General features: G+C 38.4%; 2 protein-coding genes across 4 annotated transcripts; one reads left to right on the top strand and one right to left on the bottom strand.

Moving 5' to 3' along the window:
* Window positions 1-3,217: 3,217 nt before the first annotated feature.
* On the bottom strand, window positions 3,218-4,677 carry LOC133723102 (protein FAR1-RELATED SEQUENCE 5-like). The gene is made up of 2 exons (XM_062149933.1): window positions 3,413-4,677; window positions 3,218-3,314 (listed from the first exon to the last, which is right to left on the bottom strand). Exons 1-2 carry the CDS (start codon window positions 4,675-4,677, stop codon window positions 3,218-3,220), a joined length of 1,362 nt encoding a protein of 453 aa, XP_062005917.1.
* An 8,054-nt stretch (window positions 4,678-12,731) lies between these two features.
* On the top strand, window positions 12,732-18,098 carry LOC133720750 (methionine--tRNA ligase, chloroplastic/mitochondrial). 3 transcript variants are annotated; one of them, XM_062147216.1, is made up of 11 exons: window positions 12,736-13,409; window positions 13,505-13,654; window positions 13,889-14,056; window positions 14,289-14,413; window positions 14,649-14,742; window positions 15,485-15,583; window positions 16,450-16,630; window positions 16,733-16,848; window positions 17,036-17,191; window positions 17,469-17,597; window positions 17,694-18,098. In XM_062147216.1, the coding sequence occupies exons 1-11, from the start codon at window positions 12,972-12,974 to the stop codon at window positions 17,856-17,858; spliced, it is 1,821 nt and encodes a 606-aa protein (XP_062003200.1). In that variant the 5' UTR covers window positions 12,736-12,971; the 3' UTR covers window positions 17,859-18,098. The 3 variants fall into 3 exon arrangements, with proteins under 3 accessions (XP_062003202.1, XP_062003201.1, XP_062003200.1); XM_062147218.1 differs by lacking the exon at window positions 17,694-18,098 and having other exon boundaries at window positions 12,732-13,409; window positions 17,036-17,214; XM_062147217.1 differs by lacking the exon at window positions 15,485-15,583 and having other exon boundaries at window positions 12,734-13,409.
* Window positions 18,099-20,047: the final 1,949 nt, after the last annotated feature.

Raw genomic sequence — 20,047 nt, 5'->3', positions numbered from 1 at the left:
TGCTATTAACACAAAATATTTTTTTTGTCACCTAATTAAATTCATTAATGTTATTGATTTACTCCCTAAAAATCTAAAAGGAAATATAAAAGAGAGTAAAGTTGGTGTTTCAAAATTATGATATGGCAAGATATATTATGTGGAATTGAAAATAAAATTTATATTTCCTTACATGACATGACACCTCGCATTTGAGACCAAAAACTTTAGGGCTCATTGAGGCCCTCTATCATTGCCCGTTGTAATGGCGTCTGACCATATCTTTTGTTATTTGAGAGTGGTAAGTCAAATAACATGAGAACAAAAGTAATATGAGAGAATGATTTTGAACGTCTCATTTGGCTGCCGCTATCTTCACCTTGCCTAAAAGGCTAGAACTCACTATACACCAAAATCAATTTTCTTTAAATTTCTAGTTTGCCCTCTTCTTTTGTATCTACACCTCACATCCATCCCTCATTTTTTTTATAAGAAAAACAAAGAGAGCTTCTATTCATACCTCTAAATTTGGTATTTAGACCTTCCCACTTAATAGACCTCCAACATACTTTTAAAAATAACCAATATGCTATCTACACCTCTCAAATTTTCCCACAATGTCCCTCCCTAATTTTCTCAGTTGATCTTTGAGATATGTACCCGAATGCTCTTCTTATCATGATTTACCTGGGCTACCATGGCCTTACGCTTGTGCAAATAATATATGAATTTTAGGGTATATGTTAGATGTTAGGTTATAACTGTGTGCGTTGCAATTTCGGTGTTGTAAAACTCAATGATATGAGTTTGGAGAGTGTTGTTCAGCTTATTTAGATTGTGGCTTGTTTGGAGTTTTGGGGTTAGAATTGTGTCTTGGAATTGAGAGAGACAATTCAAAGTAGAGGACTCTGAAATTTTGAATTCACGGGGATATATATATATATATATATATATCTAAGAAGGAGATTCACGTCATACTTGCAGCGCTCGATGTGGTCTAGGGTTGACTTTGTCCATCTATTTGACCAAGATCTCCTGCCGCAACAAAAATAATTGGAAATTGAGCTAGGTTCTTAATCTGAAACTCAGAACCTTGTCCTCACAAAGTAATTTGTATCATGTTCAACAGGGTTTTGGGTTCCACTAGAACTAGAGGACTTTGCGAGGCTAAGGCCGGACATACTCGGTTGTGATGAGTATGAAGGTTACCAAGATTAAGAACAAAAATGGTAAAATTAGTTTGGATTCCATTATCTTTCCTGAATATTGGAGATTTTTTCCCCGTCTTTTATGTTTTATTGGTAATTTGACAAGAGTTGACAAAGTCAACTGTTACTTGGAAAAAAAGAAGAGGTCCAAATACTAATTTTAGAGGTATGAATAGAAACTCCCAAACTATAAAGAATAAAGAGAAGAGAGTTAAATACAAAAGCTTCTAGGACAACCCAACCCAAAACCGTTGAAACTAAAAACATCTAGAGCACTAAAAGGAAGACCAGCATTTAGAGCACATCCATCCCTTATTGCGAAAGCATAATCGCCCTCCAAAAGGAAGAGCAACACTTGATCATACATGATATCTTATTTGATCAACTAATTAATTAGTTCAAGATAATCGATTAGTTTTGGAGAAAGAAATATATATAATGTAAAAGAGGGAGAAAATTTGTGGTAGAATATGGCCATCATGTGATGCTATGTTTGTTAATGGGTAAGAGTTGTGGTTTAAAGTTTAAACAAGGAAATGGTTTAATCAAAGTTAAAATGAAATTGAAAACAAGTTAAATTTATCATTTGGGGAACGTGTGTATATATATACACACACACACACAACGTTGCTCAGTTACGGATTTGTTTTTCTGTAATTGTCAAAGAACACTTCTTCTGACTTAGCAACTAGTCTTTGCTATTTGTCAGCATTCGGCAAAAGAGTTGAGTCTGGAACTCTGAGTCCTCTCTTTCTCAATTCATTCTTTTGGCAGAAAGAATAACTATTATCATGGGAAGGAATTTACTAAACTATATACAGTGGATGATGTTCATGAACTAGTCTCATTGAGGAAGGAATTTACTAAACTATTACTAAACTAATCTTTGCTATTTGTCGGCGAATTCTGCTTTCTACTTTTTTTTTTGTTTAATTACATATACGGTTGCATTGATGTTGTTATCAAGTTTTGCAATTGATGATAGTTGGAAATTGTGTGATGCAATAATTCAACACTCTAACATGTTAATTTAATGTGCTCTGTTTCTAGTTGTTGTGGGTAATGTTCTCTTGCCATCGAAGTTGACAAGTTGTTAACTTGGCATCAGTTCGAGCAATGGCTCTTCATCCATGTTTAAAATTGAGAAACTCTTCATATTTTTCTCTCTTTGTGTACCTATTAGATTGTTGTTGGGATTCTGCCAATAGGATGGATTTAATATGGTTTGACCAGATCAGATAATCATAGGGTTTAGAAGACTAGAAACTAGATTGGTACCTTTGGACAACAATCTAATACTTTAGGTTCTTTTCTGATCGCATTAGACTGTTGTTTAGATTCTGCTAATTGTTTAGGAAGAAATATTAAGTACTCACTCCCAATTTGGCCAAGTTGAGTGTGTGTGTGATTTAGAAGTTTATTAGTAGCTTGAGTTTTGGGATTCAATAGTTCAACATAAAACATCACCTTCCATATATCTTCCTTTCTGTATGTTTTTGTGCCTGAGCTAAGTCTGCTTTGTCTTATATTAATTGAAGGTACAAATGCTAATACTTGTTACATCTATGCAGATTATAGCATAGTGAACGATGCCGGCCAAGCATCACCCTGATTTGATCATGTGCCGGTTGCAACTAGGGATTGTCATTGGGCGGCTCTGCGAGGAGTGTGATGGGTCATTGTGTTAGCTGTGGAGGAGTTGGGATTTCTGATGCTTAATATTGCTCATTCGTAGTTTTTGTGGAAAAGAAAGGAAGAAAAACCTCAATGGTGTACGATTTTGAGTCTTAGAGACCTGCCTTTGTTAGTATTATTATGTATGTTAGATAAATCAGAACAATTGTGGCTGTTAACCTATAATTGAATATAATAGTTAAAGTTGATTATAGTAATGGAATTGTAACAGTTACATAGCAATGGAATGCTGCAAAGAACAAACTTTTTCTGCTGAACTATTTCTTTCTTTATACTTTGCTGCTATGCTGCAAAACCAAATCATGAAGATAAAGTCTCTTCAAAATCAGGGGAACTTAATTGTCATGATCTTCATCGAATGAATTGGAGCTGTCACCTTCATCAGTTGATATTGGCTCGTCATCCTCTTCCACATATTCGTCAAGAAGAGAACTACATGAAAATAACAACTAATTAACTAAAAGACTATATATAATTATATATAAAAAAGAAATGATACCAGGAATAAACAAAGTATTTCACAACGTTACCTATCTTTAGGCATACTAAGCGCTGGACAGTTCCGTTTATCATGTAATTGCCCATACAAACCACATCCATGACATTTCCTTGTACTACTTCTCTTTCTCTCTGTCTTCTCCTTTGTTTTCTTAAGCCTTTTTCCAGAACCCTTTGCTTTGATAATCTTTGGCTCGTTATACCTATGTTGAACATCACTTGGCAACTTCTTACCGATACTCGCCCTTTCACTACTATTGACTTGCATTTGTTTGAGCTTATCAAGCACACTGTCAAGAGCTTCGATAAACATGGTCTGAGCTTCATCAGGACTTGTAAGGACTTTGTCAATAACAAGTGAAGCATGATGAAATAATTTACTACGCTTCACCACCAATGCATTTGTATCTGTTATCACCAACCCATCTAGGTCCTTAACTATAGTAGCATTTGCAACTTTAGTCCATCTCTTCAAAATATATTGGTCAGGCAAGTAATCTACTTCCTGAACTTTCAGCAAATATCCCAAGATGTGCCTACAAGGGATTCCTTCACTTTGAAATTTTTTGCAAGTGCATGAAGCAAGGTCCATATGCTTGTCATAAACAATTTCTCGATCCTTTTGAATATGATCACTTCTTTTCTTGACCAAGTAAAATCTTTGATTGTCATCCTCTCTCATAAGTTGAAACCTGTAATTGAAAAAGCTAATATAGAACTCACTTTGAAATTGTTGGAAACAGGCACGAGTATAAATTCCAGACATTTGAGATTCCATAGGATGAGGAGTATTCAACTGAGGCTCTTCATTTGCATCAATATGGGTAGAAACTAACTCTTGATGACGTTGATGTACAAGTCCTCTATTAAAGCGAATCATAAAGTATAGTAATGAATTTTTGTCAACATACTTCTTGAAAAATGAATGACAACTTTCAGCACGTTGGTTACTTGACATTCCAGTCGAGAAAATGTGATTAGAGTATGCAGGCACCCATGATGCTCGAATGTCATAAATTGATTGAAGCCATCCATTGTCACTTAAACTACTCTTCTGATCAACAACTTCCTTCCACTTCTTATCAAATTCTTCTGTCATCTCAGAGTTCCATACACAACTTCTAAAGTCATCATAATAATCATTACATTTGACTGCACCTATCTTTTCAGAAAACTTATTTAATATGTGCCAACTGCAATACCTATGGAATGTGTTAGGAAGAACTTGGGCAATGGCAATCTTCATAGCAGGATCTTGATCAGTAATTATCATTTTTGGGGGACTTCCTCCTGGCATTGCTTCTAAGAAAGTATTGAGTAGCCAAACAAACGACTATGTGGATTCATCACCTAAGAATGCACAACCAAACATAATGGTCTGGCCATGGTGGTTAACCCCTAATAGTGGTGCAAATATCAGCCTATATTTGTTAGTGTTGTATGCTGTATCAAAGATAACTACATCCCTAAAGAAACTATAAGCCCTCCTTGAGGTCGCATCTGCCCAAAAACAATGTTTGATTCTATTTTCACTGTCTTCCTCTATCTTGAAAGTGAAAAATGAATTCTTCTCCCGCTGTGCTAAAAAATGAGCATACAACATATCTCCATCATGTCCTTTCAACTCTTCTCGCTTATCTCTTTCGTAATTGTATATATCTTTCCCTGTGCAACCCATATTCTCAATTCCTCCTGATTGAACTTCAAGCAAACTGATTTGTTGGTAGGTTGGAATATTTACCAGTCCAAGTTCCATGGTTATGCATTTGGTAGCATTTGAAACTTGATGATGAGATGGTAACAAATGAACTCTCTCTGGAGTTGTCAAAGGATGGTTATGAGCCTCCGTAAATTGAGTGACTACATGTATGCTAGATCTCTTCACAGCTGCAATCTTTGCTAAACAACCTGTTCTTATGATCCCTTTCCGCTTTTTTGGTAGAGCCATTATCTTCTTTGAATGCCCTTCTTTGCGACAACAAAGTTCTTGTCTTATAATTTCAGAAACATCTTTACTCTTTGCATTAGAACTTCTCCGAACACTAATGCCCCATTTGAGATTGTTTCGCTTTTAAAAAAAATTAGCTCTTGTTCAAAGTTTTATATTATTTTGTGTTTAGTAAATAAATAAAAAGCAGCTTTAATTGAAAGTTGTAGGTCACTGGCAGCAGATTTTAGAAGCAGCCCAAAGGTTGCTTTTAGAATCTGCTGTGGATCAAAATACACTCTGCAGTTGTTTTATATACTTACAACACTTTTAAAAATATTATTTACCAAACACGAAACTGTTTTAATTTACAGCTGATTATTCTCACAACACAGCAGCAGCAGTTTTTTTTAAAAGTCACAACAATCTCAAACTAGCCCTAAACCCAGCTTCAAAAGCATACTTGTTGTAAAATTCAAAAAGCTCATCTAGTGTTCTAAATTCACGGTTTTTTGTAAGCTTCAACTCATCCGCTACTTGAGGAGTGTACACTTTGGTGGTCTCAGCAAAACATGAAACTGACCCTAAATTCATTGCCTGAAACATAGTCCCCGTCCTATAATTTTTCATTGCAAAACAGTGAAACCACATAAAATTAAACTACATAAAGTTGACAATTTTATAATCAAGGCAGTGAATGAATGGCAAACCAATTAAACTAGATTGATAATTACACATAGAATCCCTTGCAACGTCATCAACATTCATTCAAACACAAAGACCCATATATGATTGAAAGAAAAGGTATTCAGGTTATCAAGATTTTTATTATATCTTATTCATAATCATCCAAATCATTGAAGAAAACCATTAGTTTTTTAGCTTTTATCGATTCAAGGCCCCATCATCCAAAACAAAACCAAAGTCAACAGAGAAAGAAGACAGTAAATACCTGAATTATGAGAGCCTTTGTCCCCAAAGGGTGCAGCAACAGTTTTCTCTCTCCCTCTTCAGAAACATCACAGGAAATTTAAGTAGTTTAGAGCTAAAGGGAGTGAAAGAGCGGGAGTTCCAAGTGGGTTTTATTTTTGATCCGGGTCATATCCATTTAAAACCCACCCGTATGACCTTAAACAAATCCTTTTTTTTTTTTGCAGATTTTAATCATAGCCATTGAGGTTCATTTAACCAGATCCAATGGCTAGTGTTCATCATCTGCAGATTTTAAAAACTACGGACATCCGTAACTGAGCAACGTTGTGTGTGTGTGTGTGTGTGTATATATATATATATATATATATATGTAAATTATATATAGTCTAACAATAGCATATTTGGGTGACTGGGCTAGCCATGAGATTTGGGAAGATGGATCTAACCTTTTGGAGATCGTATTGTGAAGACATTGTAGACAGGGTGGAATGCAGGGGTTGGTCGGCTCGTTGTTCGGTGGTGGTGATTGGCATGATGTGGCGCTTGATTTGTATTTTGTTATTTAGTATGTTGGCAAAGTGAATCTCAAATGGGGTTTTATGGATCTAGCTCGCTCTAAGTTAGATCAGATTGCCAAGGCACAAGATTTGAACTGCCTGTGGATTAATGGTAGCGATGGTGTTTATAGTCGGTGTTTTTGGGAAGACGGAGGCTTGTGCCAACGCCATGGCATAGCCAGATAAGAACAAGCAGGTAAAAATTATCATGGGGTCGTTGATTTCTAGTTTCAGGAAGCGTTGTGGGAGGTTATCACTTATCACTTCCCGATTTTTTTTTTTTTTTTGTAAAATTATGCCTACATTATATTATTTCAATAAGAAAAATTAAGTGGAGAAACAAAAATTTAACTTGGTTTATCTTTGCCTTGCCATCCTTAGCATAAGATAAGTCCTCAATTTCTCAAGACTTGGTAAGATAGGCTTATCTCTTGCGTCCAAAATTTCTCTAGTTAATTTTTTTTTTTGAATAACTAGTTAATTTTTCTTATATTGAAATAATATAAGAAAAAGTCTTGAAGTGAATGAGTAAATAAGTAGATGAAGTTGTAAAAAAATTAAAAATAAATGAATGGGTGCGGCTATTGTTACCCTACCATTTTCTTTGTTCACCCTACTTGCTCATTACAACCTACATTTTAACTTCAATTATTAAATTTACTTATGTAACCCATTTCTATTTCCAAGAATATCTTTATATGACATATCCAATTAAAAGAGATTTTTTTTAATGAAAATCTCGCATTTAATTTATACCAATAAAAAAATTATAATATATTAAAGTTTCCTAACAAAATCATAATCTAATTTACTTCCTTTTTTTTTTTTAATTTTTTCTTTCCGCTTCAATGTTCATCTTTTTTTTTTTTTTTTTTTTGAGAAACTGTCAACTCAAATTAAACTAGGAGGAAAACTCCTTTGAGAGTACATCAATAATACAAGAAGGAGGCTCTGAGCCCCAAAATAAAGAACTAGAAGAAGAATAAGCAAAACTAGCTAAATTGTGAGCCACAACATTGGCTTGACGATAAGCATAAGTAAAATAAGAACCTTGCATCTGTTGAAGATGGAAGATAATGTCATCATACACACGACCAATGAAGGAAGTATGGGGGATGACTCTCTGCTTTGTAGCATGCAAAAGAGTAACAGAATCCGTCTCAAAAATCACAGGAGAAAGGCCTCGCTGAATAGCAAGTGAGACAGCCTCTCTACCAGCCAAAGCTTAAACCTGCTCAGCAGAAGAAACATTAGAAACTGGAGCATAACAACCACCCAAGCACTGGCCCATATCATCTCGAATTATCACTCCAATCCCACCAGTACCAGTAGCCCCATGATAAGCTCCATCAAAATTTATTTTCACCCATCCTGCACTTGGTGGTTTCCAAGGTACAGCTCTTCTATTCCCCCCATTCTTATTTTTACCATGGTGTCGTTGGTACTCCTGAAGCCTGACAGAAAGAAGCATCACAACATTGGCCACCACCGTATGCTTATTATCCCATACCCTTGCATTCCTTTCCTTCCATATTCCCCACAAAGTATGGACAAAAATTGCTCATAATTGAGAAGACAGATGAGAAGCACAATACCACAACCAATCCACAAAATGGAACTGTGATGCTGCACTAGAATAGCCAACCCGTGCTAATCTAGGCACTGCTGCCAAAGTCTCCATCACAAAAGGACAATACCTACATAGATGCTCAGCTGTTTCATTCTCCACCCCACAAAGTATACATGTCCGTGACTCCAATGGAACCTGTTTCTCAATTAATCTCTCCACAGTTGGAAGACAATTATTCAACACCTTCCACAAGAAAATTTTAGCTGTACTTGGTAAATTAGCCGACCATAACTTCTTCCATGAATTACATATCTGGTCAGGAACAACCTCAGCCCTAGCTTCCTCCATTAAAAGTCGGTAAGCACTTTTAACAGAGAAGAGACCCTTAGTATCAAAATGCCAAATCCAACGATCAGTTACTCGCCGGCTACTTAAAGGAATAGAAAGAATAGAAGGTATATCATCACCATGACAAACCTGATACACCAACTCCTCATTCCATTGCCCTTCCTAGTCAACAAGTCACTAACACGCCAGCTCAGGTCCCTCCCACCCTGAATAGGTAAAAGTCGAAAAGGAGCAGCCTTTGGTACCTACGGGCCAGACAATAAAACATCCTTCCCATCCCCTATTTGCCATCTACCTCCCTTTTCCAACACACTCCTTGAAGCAAAGATACTCCTCCACGAGAAAGAAGGTGTGGGATGACTCTTAGCTTCCTAGAAGGTAGAATTCGGGAAGTACCTTGCTTTATTCATTCTTGCAATCAAAGATTCCGGATACTGCAGAATCCTCCACTCCTGTTTAGCCAACATAGCCATATTAAAAACATGTAAATCTCTAAACCCCATACCGCCCTCCTCCCTAGGCCGGCACAAAAATTGCCAAGACTTCCAATGAATTTTTCTCTTCTCTGTTGTACTTCCTCACCAAAACTTAGCACATACCTGTTGAAGATCATCACAAATTTTTTTTGTTAATTGAAAACAGCTCATAGCGTACGTAGGCAAGGATTGGGCCACCACCCTGATCAGAATATCTTTCCTAGCTCCACTCAACAGACGGCCTTGCCATGTCTTAAGTTTCTGATCCAACCTTTCCTGAATCTATTGAAAAGTACTAGTTTTATTCCTACCCACAAAAGTAGGTAACCCCAGGTACTTTTCATGAGACTCCACTACCTCAACCCCAAAGAAGAAGCAAATAACCTCTGGTTCACTATCCCAACGTTCTTACTGAAAGTAACGGAACTCTTGTGAAAATTCACCTGTTGCCCAGATGCTTTGCCATACACTTCCAACACATTACTGATCGCCTGACAAGCCTGTAAATTGGCTTTAGCATATACCATGCTGTCATCTGCAAAGAGGAGGTGATTCACCATAGGAGCACCCTCACAAATAGAGATACCTGGTAACACACCCAACTCAGCCTTCTTAAGTAGCAAAGCTGACAAACCCTCAGCCCCAAGTAAAAACAGATAAGGTGAGAGAGGATCACCTTGCCTTAAACCTCTTGTTGGAACCACATATCCACGAGGCTTACCCCGCACCAGAAATGAGTACCTAATAGTAGTAACACACCTAATAGTAGTAACACACTGCATAACCATCTGGATCCAACTAGTATCGAAGCCCATCCGTTCCATAACCTTTTGCAAGAAGCACCACTCTAACCGGTCATACGCCTTACTCAAATCTAGTTTGAGAGCCATGAACTCATCACCTGATCTTTTATTATGAATAAAATGTGCCAACTCATTAGCTACCAGCGTGTTGTCGGTAATCAGTCTACCTGGAATAAATGCACTCTGAAATGGTGAAATAATCTGAGGCAATAACATCTTTAGTCTATTAGCAATAACCTTGGAGCATAACTTGTAAATCACATTACATAATGCTATAGGTCTCAAATCTGCCATAGTCTCAGGAGAATCAACCTTAGGAATCAGAAAAATGTGCGTGAAATTAATCTGTTCGAGTAACAGACCAGAATGCAAAAAGTTATGAATAGCCTCTATTACATCTGTACCAATACTCTCCCAATAGTGCTGAAAAAATAAGGGCGGCATTCCATCCAGTCCAAGTGACTTAGTTGGATACATTTGAAACAATGCTTTCGTTACCTCTTCACTACTATAAGGAGCACAAAGAGATAAATTCATATCTTCTGAAACTAAAGGACTGATAGCCTGTAAAGTCTCCTCCAATGCAGCAGAATCAACAACTCCTGCTTTATACATATTCTCAAAATAATGCATGACAATGTTTTCCAACCCTTCATCATCCTCATACCAATCACCTGCCTCATCATGCAGGCCACTGATAAAATTTTTCCGTTTTCTATTGGACGCTTTACGGTGAAAGAAACCTGTATTCCTGTCCCCATCCTTGAGCCATGAAACTCTAGCTCTCTGACACCAATAAGTCTCCTCCTCCGAAAGCAAAGCTTCTAGCCTTTCCAACAAAGCATTCTTCTCAGCCTGCAAATCCGGTGAGCTAGACATCCCCAACAGCTCCTCTAACCTACCACGGATTGCATTGATAGCCTTCTGCCTATCCCCAAAGAAAGGACGTTGCCATTTATCCAAGGCAATACTTGTATTTTCAATTTTCTTGGCAACCAAAAACATTGGCTGCTCTGAGACCGGCTTGTGCCATTGTTCTTGCACCAATTCATGGCATCTATCATACTGCAGCCATAAAGCTTCGAACCAGAATCGATAGAACCGTTTCCTCACTACAATCGGACTCGCACTAACTCGGAGCAAAATTGGAATGTGATCCAATTTACTGGGCGGTAGATGGATCACTCTGGAATGCGAAAAGCAATCAAGCCAGGCCGCCAGGACCACCACTCTATCCAGCCTAACCTTAGTTTTAGAATCGCTCCAAGAATACGGGCAACCATGAAAACCTAAATCCACCAACTCAGCATAACTTAGGGCTTCCCAGAAGCCCCGCATCTGAATTTCCGGCCTCAATCTCCCATCCAGTTTCTCCGATGAATGCACAATCTCATTGAAGTCACCAAGAACCACCCAAGGTAGCGAATCATCGTCACTTAAAGACCGAATCAAGTTCCACGACTCTTGTCTTTCTGCCGCCGAAGGATTGCCGTAAAAACACATAAGTCTCCACTGGATCGATCCATTGTCATCGTCCACCACCGCGTCAATGAACCGCGCATGTGAAGGCTGACGAATATGAACCCTAGTTTCCTCGTTCCAGAACAAACCCAACCCTTCGGATTAGCCTACACTTAAAAAACCCTCTGCATGATCAAACCCTAGAGTCCGCTGCAGCCTCTCAAACTCTTCCTTCTCTCTGATCTTCGTTTCAATCAGAAAGACGATCGCTGGCTTGTGCTGTGAGATCAAAGTCTTCAAAGCACGTCTTGTAGAGGGATTGCAAATCCCTCGGCAATTCCAGAACAGGATGTCCATGGCCTGGAAAAATTTAGATCAAAGAAACTTAGGTTTCTGATCACAACCCTAGTCTTCAGAGAAACCCTAGGTCAAAATGTTCATCTATTTCAATCTATGTCAAAAGATTAGTTAGTTAACAACTATGACTCTATGAGCGATGAAGAAGATATTGAGCTTTTTCCTTCATGTTTTAAATTTTTACTTTCAGTGTTCACAAAAAGTATTGCAAAGATTTTGATGTAGTTAACACTAATGATTTTGTGAATTCATGATGAAGAGGTAACAAAAAGACAAAAAAATAGTAATAAATGAAAATTTGGGTGGAGAAGATGAAGATTAATGTTATCCAATGAGAAATTAAGTAATATTTCTATTTAATTCATTGGTTATTTATTTATTTTTCCTTACAAATTTGGATTTTAGAAAATTACTGTATTTAGGAGTCATTTTACACTTGGGTAATATAGTCTTTCAATAATTCAAATGTTTGTAGGGTGAATTAAGAAAATGGTAGGGTGGCAATAGACGCACCCTAAATGAATAAGTTGATGGAAAGACATGAATCTCCCTCTAAAGAATTTTTTTTTCATTTATTTTTATTATTCAAAGAAATATATATAAAATGACCATATTACCCCTCATACTTAGATGAAAAATATTGAATTTAACGAAGGGGGGTGCAAATCGACAGTTATCTCCAAATTCTGAAGGTTAATTTTTATAATTACAAGTTAGATATGTAAATTGACAATTATTGTCAACTTTAAGGTGTATTTTGATAATTATGTCAAAAAAAAAAAAAAAAAAAAATCATTATGGAGTACAGTGAGTCTTAGCTGAGGTGCACTCAGGCCCAGCCATATTAAAAATGCGTGTATTATGAGTTTATGACCCCGGCACCCATCTGAAAATAGCAAAAAATCATAATTTTTCGGCAAAGGAGAGAAAAAAAAAAAAGTCAGTGGACCAAATGAAAAGAAAACAAAGAACGTCTTTGCCATAGCCGAGTATCACACCACACCCAGGTTTATCAGTTATCACTTCGGGGGGCTTCTCTGAACTCTTTTTACCTCCAAACTCCCAAGTCTTATCCACCAGCAACTTCATAAATCAAATCTTTGGGGATGAACCCACTCACCTCAACTCAATAAAACCAACCCTTCCGAACCAAAAAAAAATGGCGGCAGCAGCAGCAGCAGGGGCTAGAATAAACTGCTTTTTCTTAAACCCCATAAATCCCCTCAACTCCAAAACCACCGCCCGTTTCACCACCCACCTCCACTTTCGTCTTTCAAGAAAAACGCCACCCACCTTTTGCACACGCGCCTCCGCCACTACTCCCGACGAAACATCCGCCGCCCCCGCCAATGACCCTTTTGTCCTCACGACTCCTCTTTATTACGTGAACGCCCCTCCCCACATGGGCAGTGCCTACACCACCATCGCCGCCGACGCCATTGCTCGCTTCCAGAGGCTGCTGGGCAAGAGAGTCATTTTCATTACCGGGACTGATGAACACGGTGAAAAGATTGCTGCCGCTGCTGCAGCTAATAACTCCGCCCCTGCACAACACTGCGACCTCATTTCACAGTCTTACATCACTCTCTGGAAAAATGTAATTGCTTTCAACCCACCTTGGAAATTTTACTGCTTTGGTGAAATTTGTGTTCAAGTTTTTGACTTGGGATTTGTGGGTTTTATTGTTTACAGTTGGATATAGGTTATGACAAGTTCATTCGGACAACTGATCCCAAGCATGAAGCGATTGTGAAGGAGTTTTACTCTAGGGTCCTTGACAATGGAGACATTTATAGGGCTGACTATCAGGGACTTTATTGTATCAACTGTGAAGAGTATAAGGTACCAAACATTTCTTATTTAATGTATCAACTAAGCTTATTCCTATTATAATTTTCTTGGGTTTAGATGGTTGTCTTCTGTTACTTTAGCAAGTTTACATGATTGCTTGTTCAGCGAAAATCTTTAGTGTTCTTTTCAGTTAGATGCATTTGTAGAGAGTTATTTTTTCAAGAATCAGTTCATAATGGCTACTTAGAAACTGGTCGCTGATCATTAGCTCTATATATTCTGCAGGATGAGAAAGAACTGCTTGAGAATAACTGTTGCCCCACGCATCTAAAGCCATGTGTTGCACGGAAAGAGGATAATTTCTTCTTTGCATTGTCCAAGTATCAGAAGCGACTGGAAGAAACTTTGGCAAAAAATCCAAATTTCGTGCAGCCTTCATACCGTCTTAATGAGGTCAGAGAACCAAAGCACATTGGTTTGCTCAAGTATAAAACTTTATTTTTTTTTTTGTACATGTTGAGATAGATGTCATTACATTAAAGAGCTTCATTGAGAAAACAATTGAAATTGCTGGTAACAAGATCTATACATTACACAACAATAAGAACTTTCTTTTATCTCTGTAAAGCCTTATAGCTTTTTTCTTGCTCCTAAGACCTAAAGTATGCTGTTCCTTTTCCTCAAGGTGCAAAGTTGGATTAAAAGCGGCCTAAGAGACTTTTCCATTTCTCGAGCATTAGTGGATTGGGGCATCCCGGTTCCTAATGATAGCAAGCAAACCATATATGTTTGGTTTGATGCTCTATTGGGGTAAAATTCCGTCTCCTTCATGCTCCCCTTCGCCTATAACTCATTGTCTCTGTGCTTGTTAACTTCTGAGTTCTTGTTAAAAATTAGTGCCATTAGGTCATATATTATTCCAAACATATGGCTGCCATAGATTAATAACTGAGAAGAGGAATGGTGACCTATCAGTATATCTATCATTACTCATCCTCATTATAAATTTTTTATTTATTTTATATGTTCAAAATCTCTTGTGCAGTTATATATCAGCACTTTCAGAGGATATCGAGCAACCTAGTTTAGATAGAGCTGTTTCGTCAGGATGGCCTGCCTCGCTACACTTGATTGGCAAGGTATGATGCTCCATTTTATGGGTGTTTTCACAAGTATCCTGAATCCTGATTGCTATTAGCAAGGCAACCAATGACCATATTCATTTGAGTTGCACTATCTTCAATAATCCTCCTCTATATACCTTATTGTTGGCCACCAATGGTAATTTAGATGTGCTTTATCTTTCACTGTAGACTTAAGGATATTCATTTTGCCACCTAGTGATCTGGCACTTGTCAGGCTAATTGATCTCTGGAGCCTGGTACTGCATTGGCATTTTGGAGATTAAAACATTAAGAAAGGCGGAACTTCTCTGCTTGGTAAAACTCCCAGGATGGATTTCATGAGATTCAAACCCCTCTTTTTGTGCACAGGGCCAAACAGTAGTTCTATAGTTGCATATGCACAAACTGTTAAATTTTGTACCATTTGATTTAGTCAGAATCTCAATGCAGAGAGTGACTCTTCTTTAAGGTCAAACTATTTGTTCAACATGATCTATATATTCCTTGGCAGAGGACGAGATAACCTAACATGGTATTCAAAATAACATGTTCATTTGCAGTTCCCTGCTTCTCAATTGTTTGAGCTAGGAATATGTTCAGGACTTTTGTCAAAAGCATCTATAGAAGTAGATTGTTCTTTTTCTGTGTTCGTATTTCTCCCTTTCATATTTATTTACAAACACTTGGAAGTTTGCATAGGTATAAGTATGTGTACATGTTCTATGTACATGATAGTTGGTGTTTTGTTATTCTGTAGGATATTTTACGTTTCCATGCAGTATACTGGCCAGCTATGCTAATGTCTGCTGGACTGGGCCTTCCTAAGATGGTGTTTGGCCATGGGTTTTTGACAAAGGTATTTAAACTCAGTATATTTTACTTCTGAAAGTAGCTACACCCGTAACTCATTTGTATAATACAATTTCTCATAGAGCTATTGGTATTGGAATCATAGGTGAATTTCCAGTCCTCCCAATTTGAACTGTTTGAAGCCTAGGACATGGCATAGTTTGTGAACTGTAAAGTGGATTCTTTTTAGTTTAAATATGCTCAATCATTGCTGTATTCATCTAGATGTGTAACATGTGTGTGAATCCAATATCAGAGATGCCACAGGTTCATTGAATGGTCTTGCTAGAAATTAGTTGTGAATAGAATTTGAGTGATGGAGCGTCATTTGACTTATTGGAGGCATTAAATATGATCAAACTCGTGTGTCCAGTCCTCTTGAGTATAACTTGTCAGCCTCAACTACATGCACTCTGATCAGTAGTGCATGATATTCAGACTGTTTCATGAACTGAGTCTCTGTCTCAGTAGATTGGAGACAGCCTTCTGCCATCTGTCAATAATTGATAGATGACTATGAGTGCTTCAAAAGCTGCAGTTATGCTGAATTAACTCATTTTGCAATGGTTTTCTTAGAGTGTTATAAAATAAAAGTTGTCTCGAAGTCTTCTTTGTATGGATGGTTAAGAGTCTTAACCCTAATGCAGTAGGATAGGCTTCTGAATTAGCTGTTAGTCCTTTAGTTCTTAAGTTGATATGATCTAGAGTCAAAACCAAGGCATTACTGAAATCATCTCTCTGGAAGGTGATATTATAGATGCTCATCCAACTTGAAACAATAACAGTAGTGCAAGTGAGCAGGAATTTTGAATTTTCATCTCATGTATATAATTTCATGTCATGCAGCAATGCTTTTTATTTTTAAAATTATAGGATGGTATGAAGATGGGGAAGTCACTAGGGAATACAATTGAACCAAATGATTTGGTTGAAAAATTCGGGTCTGATGCGGTCAGGTACTTCTTCGTCAGGGAGGTGGAATTTGGTGGTGATGGGGATTATTCAGAAGATCGTTTCATCAATATTGTCAATGCTCATCTTGCCAATTCAATCGGTATATCACCGAAACCTCATTAATGGTCCTTTTGGGTTCATGATAGGCAATTTCTTCACTGTTATTATTTTTTGACAACTTTATTTTTACTATATTCTACAGGAAATCTGCTTAACCGCACTCTGGGGCTTCTTAAGAAGAACTGCCAATCTACTTTGGTAATTGATTCAAGTATCGCAGCTGAAGGAACTACATTCAAGGACACTGTGGAGAAGTTGGTAATATTTTCATCAAACTTTGAACACCATCATGATTTCCAAGTGTACAAACTAGTGGAATTACTAAATGTAGAAGGTGGCTCAGGTTTGCAGGCCATGGAAGCCTTCTTGCAAGTATTGTTATTCCTGTGTTTAACTGGTTGCAACCTTTTATCCTAGTCATCACAACATTTTCATACTTCTATAGGTTGAAAAAGCTCGGGTTGATTATGAAAACCTCTCACTATCATCAGCTTGTGAGGCTGTTCTTGAGATCAGCAATGCTGGAAATTCATACATGGATGGGCGTGCACCATGGTCTCTCTTTAAGCAAGGGGGTGCTGCAAGTGAAGCTGCTGCAAAGGTGGTCATTTGCATGTCATAAATGTGTGGGTTTATCTGTTTTGTGGGTTTGTATGTGTTCATATTTCCTTCAATCACTAGCATAGTTGTACATAACTTTCATTTCGCTGTAAAAGGAGGTCTCTAGATAAATCATGCTCAAGTCAAACAACATTAAATAGTGATGCTTCTCTGAGAATGTAGGTCAGTTGCTGATCATATATCAGCGTGTTGAACATTTGTATCTGAGGGGCAATACATAATTGCCTTTTCTAAAATTCTTTTTGGTTTTGGAGCAGGACCTTGTGATAATACTAGAAGCAATGAGGGTTATAGCTATTGCATTATCCCCCGTCACACCAAGTTTAAGTTGGAGAATATATCGACAGCTTGGCTACTCAAAGGATCAGTTTGATGCTGCTACCTGGGTACCTCTCAACTGCTTGCTGCATGAATGTATTTTTGTTATGCCTGAACTATCTAGCTACTTGTTTGATAAACTAACATGCAGTTTTACATCGCAGAGTGACACCAGGTGGGGTGGGCTTATAGGTGGTCAGGTCATGGCTCAACCTCAACCGATCTTTGCAAGGATTGAAAGCCAAACAGAAGAAGAAAATAGGGTCGACGCACCCAAAAAGGTGAAAAAGAACAAGTTACCACAGTCTCAACAGGTGGTTGAAGCTTAAATCTCTGCCCCTCGTTTCATTTTTGGTTTTCCCCAAAAAAACTATATCGGATCAACAAATTACTCAGCACCTTGTTCTGCTGTTAGGATTAAATCCATTTTGTGTAATGATTCTATCATATTCTTGACAATATGCTTTCCCGCAAGTAATTATGTCTTTTCTGGGGAAACTAGTATTTGCGGAAACCAAGTCTATTATCTCCTTTCCGATAGAAAAAGAATGCGTCTTGTAGCTTCTTTGCTTTTGAGATGTCAAAGCTTCTTCCGGGGCGATGCCAGCCATATTTTAGTGCAGCACAGGCATTGGAATAGCATACAATTCGATTGTTTACTGTTACTGATCTCAAATAATTATGCGGGTTGGAAGACTTTTTTTTTTTTTTTTTTTAAATATAGGATAGAAACTCTTTTTTTCTAATTAAAATTTGGTCACAAATTAATTCTCGAATTTGGTCTAGGCCACTCTTCGTAAGTGGGAGGTTGTGAGTTTGACTCACAAAAGATTAGTTGTATCATTTGAGTTGTTTATCTGATTAAAAAAAATAAATTCTCGAATTACACTAATTTTACATAGACCAGAGATACAGGGTGTCACGGGCCAACTTTGCGATGCGCAAAGAGGACCGCGCGGCACTTGCAAGTAAGCAAGTCAGCTAAGTGAGTACCTTGCAAGGAACAATGAAAACCACACGATATTAAAAAGGTGCTAGCGGCAAGCAAGAACACAATTGTATAAATGTTTGGCAACCACGAAGAGCAAATGAATAATCAAAAGGAAAGATCAAGGAGCAATCTCACGGGACACAGATGATTGAATAATTCCTCTTTTAATGATGGTAAGACGGTAAGGGAGGCAAGCTCGGCGGATGAAGCTTGGCGGACGAAGCTTGGCCGAGGAAAGCTTGGGGGCGAAGCTTGGCCGAGGAAAGCTTGGCGGGCGAAGCTTGTCCGAGGAGAGCTTGGCGGACGAAGCTTGTCCGAGGAGAGCTTGGCGGACGAAGCTTGTCCGAGGAGAGCTGGGCGGACGAAGCTTGTCCGAGGAAAGCTCGGCGGATGAAGCTTGGCGGACGAAGCTTGGCTGAGGAAAGCTTGGCGGACGAAGCTTGGCCGAGGAAAGCTCGGCGGAAGAAGCTTGGCAGATGAAGCTTGGCCGAGGAAAGCTTGGCGGACGAAGCTTGTCCGAGGAAAGCTCGGCGGAAGAAGCTTGGCGGACGAAGCTTGGCCGAGGAAAGCTTGGCGGACGAAGCTTGTCCGAGGAGAGCTTGGCGGATGAGCTCCTCAGCTAGAGCAATGAGAAGTATTTGATGTTGGCGGTGATTCACCACAAATGTTGTCGTTGACCATTGCTGATTCACAACAAGTACTTGATCTTTTTTTTTTTTTTTGAGTTGTCGTTGACCAGCTGTAATCAGCGTTGACCAACCTTGACTGACCCTATGGGCGTTGACCACCCTTGACCGGCGTTGACCAAACGTTGACCATCCCTGTTGGGCGCTGACCACTCCTAATTTGATGTTTACCGAAGTTCATGGTATGTGACGAAGTCTTTGTGTTGACTTCCCACAGACGGCGCCAATGTTAACGTTAGAGTCCGCGGGGGTCTCTAATTAGCTTTAAATAGAGAGAGAGAGAGAGAACGACACAAACGAAGTATAGTGGTTCGTTTCCCGCCTTAGCGGACTACGTCCACTTGAATGTTGTAGTATGTGTGTTTGAGATTACAAAGTGTGTAATGGAGTGGATTGAGTTGTGGGAGGAGGCATTCCTTTTATAGGTGAAGGAAGCCATCTCCTTTACATTTTCTTAGATGTGGGATGTAATAATCACTATTCTAGTCTAGAAAGCCATGTTGTGAGGGCAACTTGGCAAGGCCGGGAAGGTGGCTTCTCGGCGATGTATTTGCCACTTCCGGATACCGTGGCGTAGCTTGAACATAGGGCTACAAGATGCAAGTAGCGGTTGGATCCCACGAGGGTGTTGTTTATGCTTGGTGAGGTAGCAAACTAGCCTTGCTAGTAGAGGTATCTACAATAACAAAGTGTATACCTAAAACAAAAATATAGATAAAATTGAGAAAACCTATACTAGCTGAAATAGTATTACAAAACAATCAGTTAGCCTAGGAACACTTGAATTTCAATATAAAGAATTTATATAAGCATTTCATCGAACACCTTGTGTGCAACACAA

This window comes from Rosa rugosa, chromosome 7, assembly GCF_958449725.1.
Source record: "Rosa rugosa chromosome 7, drRosRugo1.1, whole genome shotgun sequence".
Classification (NCBI taxonomy): Eukaryota; Viridiplantae; Streptophyta; class Magnoliopsida; order Rosales; family Rosaceae; genus Rosa; species Rosa rugosa.
Note: the sequence above shows the minus strand (reverse complement) of the source record. Positions and strands in the feature narration are given on the sequence as shown.